Raw genomic sequence first — 8,090 nt, forward strand, 5'->3', positions numbered from 1 at the left:
GTTCTTATCCAGACAGACATTTCTCAGTCAACACTTTCTCAGTCAGCATCTATCAAACGGGGCCTTAGCCTCCTCTACCGCCGTCGAATCGGATGATGAAGATGATGACATTTTGAGTAATATTTTTTAGAGAGAAATATAGATTATGAGTGCAAAAAAATGATAAAATAATTAAGTATTTATAGATTATGAAAAGGGAAGGAAAAAAGAATATATATATATATATATATATATATATATATATATGTGTGTGTGTGTGTGTGTGTGTGTGACGGCTATATAGCCGTTTGGAGTAAAAAAAAAAAAAAAAAAAAAAAAAAAAAAAAAAAAAAAACGCGTCACCCAATCGTTAGAAGAGAGAGAGAGAGAGAGAGAGAGAGAGAGAGAGAGAGCGGGACTCTCTCCCCCCCCCCCCCCCCCCCAGCCTCTTCCCGCCGTTCCTTTCCTGCACCCACTTTGCGGTGTGCTTAAGTGCGGGAACCGTTCCCACGGGTTCCCCGCAGTCCATTCCATCCGGCCTTACCTTAAATTCCTTATTTCCTCAAATAATTAACTAAATCGCCTTTATAATACCATCAATTTCACCATTACACATGCACTAATATATTTTTTGAAAATAAAGGCATCATCATTCAACAAGAAAAATATCACAAATTAAACTGATATAATACAATAACCATAAATCCATTGGCCTCAACAAGATATAAAATAACGCTATACAATCATAAACAATCCAAATTTTGCAAGAACATGAACCATATTTTCACACACCTAAGCCTCGCTGAGTTGATCAGTGAGTTTGAACGAATCCATAAACGAACCCAAAGTTACAAACACAGAAAAGGGTATTTCAGGAAAAACACACTTGTTGTAAAATCTCTAACTAAAAACCAAACCGCATACCTTTTCCATCAAGAAAACGATCTGTATGCCAGCCTTTAGCTTGTATTTGAGGAAGCAATGTAATCATCACCACCTTCATCTTCTGATAAGCCTCTTGTAAATGATCCCATTCAGATTCAGACCCATTTTTTTCAATATTTGAAGCATATGCGTATGCCGCCACCAGCCACCCTCTCAAAGCATCTTCACCAGTGGCATTATGCTCCAACACCATATCTGTCCATCTTTTTCCACCTCCACAACTTAATAGAAATTTCTCATTTGGAAACATTTGTTTAAGCTCCTTTAATCTTGAGGGCTTAATTGCCTTATGCAAATCACCACCCACTTTCACATTTCCAGCATCTTTTATTAACTTCCCTGGAAACAACAGATCTTCTTTGTACCTCATGTCTACTGGGCTCGACACCTTTCCTGTCTAAATTTTAATAACAAATGTATAAAACATTATCAAACTAGACAGGACAAAAATGGAAATAATGATAAAGAGTTTTTAGCATTTGTTTATCAACCTTAATGAAATCTTCTATAATCATTGCAGTTCTTTGTGGATTTAATGTGTTAACAGGAGCAGCTCGCATTTCTTCAGATACACTGTATACATGTATTACAGAAAGCAGAGACCCAACAATCATCTGCACAAAAACAAAAAGAACTAATATTAGATTTGTTTCCCATATATAGTAAAGGGGCAACAAAAACTTAACCATACCTTTCCTTGCATAGATGAACAAACTGTTGAAACCAACTGGATCCCAGCACCTAACCCAAGCACATTAAACACAGTTGAGATGGCTTCTCCTTTTGCAAATAAGTCACTAAGATTTCCTTCTTTTGCAAATGAAGAATAAATTGGTAATCTTGTTGCTCTTGCAGCTACTACAGCCATTCCCTGTTCAATAATCACAACCAATTTTTTAAAATTGGTTAATTTGGGTTATTATATATTATTGAATATTGATATATTGATTCACCACCAACTAACCTTTGCAAAATTCCCAAGCCCAGCTGTTTCAAGAAACAGTTGAGGGCATAATGGGGAAACAATTTCGAGACCAGTGCCCAAGTCGTATAGCACATCAGCTACATATCAAAAAGAGTTTCTTCAAGTTATATATCTTTCATAGTTATATAGAACAAAGAACAAAAAGAATGATACAAACCCAATATTCTCCATCGTTTTGGTTCTGCATCCATGAGTGCACCTAAATTGCTACATATTAGTTTTCCCATATGCTGCATTCCATCTTTTAGTACCTGGTTGACATCAAGAATGTGAGGTTAAGGTTTTTTAGTATTGGTATATGATCAAATTCTTGAGATGAAAGTTGTTTCTCAATTCTCACCCAACTAACTGCAGTCGCTTGTGCAGGGGTAGGTCTTAAGCCTGCAGCATATAGAAGTGACTGCAAAGGGGTAAGATTATGTATTGCTACAATGGAATGATACATGTAAAAATGGAATTTAAGAAACGGAGCGTATTGGAAGAGGACCTGAGTTGATAAAACGGATAGTGCTGCACTTGAGAAGTGTTGTAATGCCCGAAATTGTGTGTATCTAAGGTATCCTTCGTTGACGCTGGAGTAAGAAGAGATGGTAGAATTTACATGATATGAGGAATGAAACTTTTCAACAAATTTTATGTGAAATTAAGTTCCATCAACTCACCTATATGGAAAACCAGAGGGGAAGAATTTGTTGACGAAGGATTCAGCCATTTTGTGGACAACTGGTCTTGAATCGTCAAGCACCTTCACCTAAAATACAAAAATCCCACAAGATTCAATTTTCATGATGTTAAGCGTTATGAAATTTTTTAGATTCTGCGATAAACAACAGACGATACATTTATTAGAACTGTAAATTGTGGCACTCTGAATACCCTAATTGTAAAAGTTTGATTAGCGTTGTCGTATGCTGAATACTTACGGAGAATTGGCCGTCTGGTTGAAAGAAGAAGTGGCGGGAGACGGTGTCGGAGGTCTCAATCCAAGATATAGACGCACCAACGTCTTCCGACAACGGATTTTGCGCCATGGTCTTCTGCATTTTTATCTTTTCCAGCCCCCAAAGTTCAAATAATCAACGTATAGAGAAAGGAAATAAGAATTGGCATAAGAAACAGGTTGATCGAAAAACAACAGGGAGCAAATTCTTGCGACTACGCGAGAGAAAGAAGAGCAAAGAGTATCCCCGCAGCTAACTATGTGATCGGACTTTCACGCCGGCGAATAAGGGAGGAGCAAATCACGAGGCTTTGCATACGCATACCCCACCTACATACCTATGCTATGCTGCAAGGGTTGATGTTCGGTTTTTGCCCAAAGTTAAACCAAACGAAAAAAAAAAAAGTTTTTAACATTCAAAATTGATTTTTTTTATTTGTTTCTATTGAATTTTCCATTTTCATGTTTGTCTGATCTGTTTTAAGGTTTTTTTTTGGTTTTTGGGATTTTTGTCGTTTTGTGTTTTTCAAAACAACTAAAAAGACGAAAAATTAAGTTTCAAACGACTAAAGAAGTAGGCAATTGATGTATGTTTGACTACAATGACATCGTATTATGATACAAATTGATCAAGCCTTCTTGGTTCATCGCAAACATAATTGAATAATAAAAAATTGGTTTATTCTAAAACAAGATCATACTAGCACTTTTAAAAAATAATTTTTTCCCTTTTGATTTTGTGTATTTGCAATGAATCTGAAGTTCTAGATCATCTTCAATACCATGTAAGTTGAAACGTTTTTGAAATTCCTTATTCTTTCTGAATCTAATTATGCAATTCGATTTCTTTCTTACAATGTAATATGAATACAATTTTTTTTAAATGAAATTAAAGATTAATTTAAAGTTGTTGAAGTTGAATTCTTTCTTACACCAGATGAATTGTTCTTTTGATTTTTTATTCTGAACTTCAGTTTCTTTGTTAACCGAATGAATTTATGATTTGGGTAAATGGCACAAAAGACATTCCATTTACATAAATATTCTAATTTGACACAGTGTTTTTTTTTTCTTAAATTTGACACTTCGTTTTCCAATTTGTTACAATTCTGACAACTTGACCGGTCAACCAGGTTACATGCTGACGTGACATAATGACGTGTCAGTTTTGATGATGTGGCATGCTGGCATGATATGTTGACATGTCAAAATTGAATTATTTTTCTACAAAAAGCACTAAGTTTTCACTTTTTTTTTTATTTTGACACTAAGTTTAATTTTTTTTTTCAATTTTGACACTATATTTTTTTATTCAAAATCGAACATCATTTTTTCCAATTTTGTTCAATGTTTGACAATTTTGTATTTGAAACCATATAAATATTTTTTTAATACATTTAAACCATATAAATATAATTTTTTTCAGTTAAAAACCATAGTTTTATATAAATGCAAGGTTTTTTTTTTACGATCAAACTATAATTTTATGTATAAATATGTATTAGTTATATAAAACCATATTTTATATTAAATACGCAGCTTTAAAATGAGTTTGGAGGTTGGAGACGTGTAGTCGATCAAAATCCGGATGTCAAGTTTGCAACCCGTGAAATTTTTACATCTTATTAGAAGTTTATGGTTAGTTTGATTCTCATGATATAACTAATGCATATTTATACATTATGCTTTGAATATATATATATATATATATATATATATATATATATATATATATATATATATATATAAACCATGTTGTATTTAAATAAGAATGTGGTTTTTAAACGAAAAAAATATATTTATACGGTTTAAAATGTAATAGAAAAAAAAATATTTATATGGTTTCAAATGGAAAATGGTGAAAACTGAACAAAATTTGATAAATGATATTCCATTTGGAACAAAAGAACACAGTGTCAAAATTGAAAGAAAAAATTAAATTTAGTGTCAAAATCAAAAAAATAAAATAAAAACTTAGTGTTTTTTGTGGAAAAAAAAATTGATTTTGACACGTCAGCATATCATGTCAACATGTCACGTCAACATGTAACCTAGTTGACCGGTCAAGTGGTCAGAATTGTAACAAATTGGAAAACACGGTGTCAAATTTAAGACAAAAAAAAACACGGTGTCAAATTAGAATTTTAGTATAAATTAAGTGTTTTTTGTACTATTTACCCTTATGATTTTGCTAAACTTCATATTTTGAAATATTCCTAAAAGTTTGTTTCTTTGTATAGTTGTATCTTATCTATCTATTGTCTTAGGTCTTAGCTAATAATTCAAAAAATCTATCTGCTTGACTGTGTTTTGACAATTTGTGTAGTTAAATTGAAACTATTCTAAGGAGATGCTATGGGAAGATTTTGTGTGGAAATAGAATGTATTCTCATTTTTGGCACTAAATTGGTCGATTTTGGTCTTGATGATTCAACCCTTGATTTGACATTAATTGGTGTTGCCCTTTACACCTAGGACTTTTCAGCCTTGATTTTGACGCTTAGATCACATAATCGGTTGGTGTCGGGTTTCAATGCAATTCAAAGTTATAACTTGATGGTCAATTTTGCCCGTAGAGATTTTGTCCCTATGAAAGAAGTTGATTCCCATGGTCATTCTTTATTTAGATGTTATGGAGGTGGATTTCATATCGTATAATATAGTAGTTTTTTTTTATGTTGCTATAAATTTTGCTGATTGAAAAAGATAGGGTGCCATGACGCCATCTACATCTTGGATGTTTACAAGTTTTGCTTGTTGATTTTAATGATTTTTTTAATTTTCATTTGGTGTCCAGCTTCCGTGTTTTTTTTTCCTTTAAAATTCCAATAACTTAAATAATTTTTTTTTATGTTTCGAAGGGCCTCATTTGTTTTTTTTTTCCAATGTTTATATGCATATATATTATATACATAAGAGCAACAATCTTTCATCCACCATTAACGTCAAAAAGCAAACTTTTGTTATTATATATCTTTATCCCTTCTCTTGTAGCATACCTAGTTGTAAGCCTCCATAAAACCAAATAATCTCAAATCAAATCAGGATCATCCTCATAGTCAAAGTCAGGTTCACTGTACTGCCTGATTCTTCTCACATCCCTAGGTCCCGGTCTCCCCTTTTTCGGCTTTCCCCTGACCAAATAAAACATTCCCAAAATTACAATTTTGTCCCAACACTGATATATTAGTCTCAGTCCAATGAATGTCAAACACAATATGTCAGTAGGGTAAAAGAAGGTGCTTACGGTCCCATCGCAGATGCAGCTCCCATTGCAGCATGTTCTTCGGTCTGAGAAGCCACATAAAAGTAAAAAAAAAAAAAAGATTATGATTAGTCATGCACAAGTTGGAAAAGACCAAATTGCCCACACATGGCAATATACTCTCTCTTAATGGCGTAACACACTACACGGGTTAAGGTCAAAAGGGTAAATTCTAAACCATGTGAAAACGGATTGGATGGACCCAAAATATTAACAAACAATATAGAATGGAGAATACCGCTTGTGAGGTGACCGAAGATAGTGAAAAAAGCCTATCTTCCACCTGAAATTTCCTAGACCGCTTGTAGCTGAAATTGAAACAAGTAACTTGAGTCAATTAAATGACCGATTTGCCCATTACCAATATCAAATATATATATAGCATCGACATGGGTCCACAAGATGTCTTTATTTTGCATTTGTCAAAGGGTAATTTAGACATTTAACAAACAGTTTTTCGATGCAATTTTAATGGGGCCGATGGGATATTAATTGTGTATTGTAAAGAATAAAGATATGGATTAAAGAAAGTTAAGGGAGTAGTGTTTGGAATTACAATGCAGTGCTCTTAGATGCTGATAGAAACCCTTCGTAGCCTTTTAATACGTTTCCACTTTGGCTTGGATCTTGTAGATAAGCAGTTTCCATGTCATAAACCTTGAACAAAACATTAAAGAAAAAAACAGTTGGGTTTTTAGTTGTCATGAAATTTACAGAACATCACAATCAGATACAGATACAGATAGTAGAGAATTGAGAATTCATGACTTCTCTAGATGTTCGAACTTTCAGGAAGGGAACCCTACTTGTGAAATGCAGGGAGGGCATCCAGACTACTGTCTCTTAACCTAAAGATTTTCGTAACCCTAGAAATTTTTTGAAACTTTCGTTATTTAGAAAGATACTGAAAACACACACTAGAACTGAAATTGTGAATCTTTGTTTCTTTTATCTCCATTGATCCAAGAACCTTGAAACTTTCCTTTTCTAGAGGATGCCAAAACACAATTATATATGTGAACTGTTTGCAAATCGGTAATTGATTGAAAATCTTGAAACTCTCTTTTGTTATCAGTGAATTTCTTCAAACCCAAAGCAGAAACTCAAATTTAAATACTGAAGAAACCTACGGACCCATCAAAAACAACAAAAGACCTAATAAACGAATTTAAGGAAACAGATTGTGACGACTGTTAACGGAAACCAAGAAACTAATGAAATTACAAGATCAAGGAAACGTTAGGCCGAAATGAAACCTGTTTTTCGATGCTTCGAAGTTCTTCATGTTGTTTGGCTCTTTTGCATAGAAGAGCTGCGATCACGGCTGATGGGTTGGATGAGTTTTGTTGTTGCCCTAAACACGAAATTGAATATTATAATAGAGAAATCGGATAGGAATTGTAAATTTTTTAATATGAAAAGCAGAAGAGGAGAGTGACCCCAAAATGAAGAATACCTTCAGATTCCATGTTTTTTACTGCGATTTACAGTGTGAGATCTTGGGTTTGTTTTTGTAGAAAACCCTTTTGGTTCTCTTCGGAGTCCCCAAAGTTGGTAGAGGTTACAAACAGTAATTGCATTTTCTCCCCCCTTCAAATTGTTCAAACGTGTTAATGCCTCATCAAAAAGATTTATTTATTTATTTTTTTTAAACTCATGGTTGTTTGGCATAGACTCTTAGAGAGGAAGGAGTCCTAGCGGGTTGGAGGAGGAAAGGGATGAAAGCAAGAGAGAAAGAGGGATTTAGCGGTTTGAAAAACCCGCTTGAGAGACAAATCAAAGAGAAAAGTTGAAGAAGATGGAGTCGGCGGTTTTGGGGTTGGACGGTTTGATACCCTCTACCTAGGGTTTAGCGGTTTCAGCGGGAGGAGGGAAACCACTCCTTCCTCCCTCCCTTAGGGGTGTTTGGTATAGAGAATTTAGAGTACAAAAATAAAATGTATTTCACTTCTTTTGTTTGGTTAGTGTTAAAAAAG

General features: G+C 33.9%; 2 protein-coding genes across 2 annotated transcripts; both read right to left on the minus strand.

The window, feature by feature from the left end:
• Positions 1-631: 631 nt before the first annotated feature.
• LOC145070651 (protein root UVB sensitive 2, chloroplastic-like) lies at positions 632-3,231 on the minus strand. Its single transcript, XM_079017605.1, has 9 exons — positions 2,833-3,231; positions 2,572-2,660; positions 2,397-2,481; positions 2,250-2,309; positions 2,067-2,160; positions 1,889-1,986; positions 1,616-1,795; positions 1,416-1,538; positions 632-1,321 (listed from the first exon to the last, which is right to left on the minus strand). The coding sequence occupies exons 1-9, from the start codon at positions 2,950-2,952 to the stop codon at positions 884-886; spliced, it is 1,287 nt and encodes a 428-aa protein (XP_078873731.1). The 5' UTR covers positions 2,953-3,231; the 3' UTR covers positions 632-883.
• Positions 3,232-5,788: 2,557 nt separating this feature from the next.
• LOC145071334 (uncharacterized) lies at positions 5,789-7,711 on the minus strand. The gene is made up of 6 exons (XM_079018230.1): positions 7,571-7,711; positions 7,371-7,468; positions 6,671-6,771; positions 6,353-6,422; positions 6,097-6,140; positions 5,789-5,983 (listed from the first exon to the last, which is right to left on the minus strand). The coding sequence occupies exons 1-6, from the start codon at positions 7,581-7,583 to the stop codon at positions 5,881-5,883; spliced, it is 429 nt and encodes a 142-aa protein (XP_078874356.1). The 5' UTR covers positions 7,584-7,711; the 3' UTR covers positions 5,789-5,880.
• Positions 7,712-8,090: the final 379 nt, after the last annotated feature.

Source organism: Lactuca serriola, chromosome 8 (assembly GCF_051521515.1).
Source record: "Lactuca serriola cultivar US96UC23 chromosome 8, Lser_US96UC23_V15, whole genome shotgun sequence".
In the NCBI taxonomy this organism is placed as follows: Eukaryota; Viridiplantae; Streptophyta; class Magnoliopsida; order Asterales; family Asteraceae; genus Lactuca; species Lactuca serriola.

Excerpts from the sequence above, each read along its gene's own strand:
- LOC145070651 (XM_079017605.1), bottom strand. The coding sequence starts at position 2,952 with ATGCAGAAGACCATGGCGCAAAATCCGTTGTCGGAAGACGTTGGTGCG. Across the intron at positions 2,161-2,249 it reads AAGCGACTGCAGTTAGTTGG|GTACTAAAAGATGGAATGCA; the intron begins GTGAGAATTGAG and ends GATGTCAACCAG. Across the intron at positions 1,987-2,066 it reads AAAACGATGGAGAATATTGG|CTGATGTGCTATACGACTTG; the intron begins GTTTGTATCATT and ends TTTGATATGTAG.
- LOC145071334 (XM_079018230.1), bottom strand. Across the intron at positions 6,772-7,370 it reads TTCGAAGCATCGAAAAACAG|GTTTATGACATGGAAACTGC; the intron begins GTTTCATTTCGG and ends GTTTTGTTCAAG. Across the intron at positions 6,423-6,670 it reads GCATCTAAGAGCACTGCATT|CTACAAGCGGTCTAGGAAAT; the intron begins GTAATTCCAAAC and ends TTTCAATTTCAG.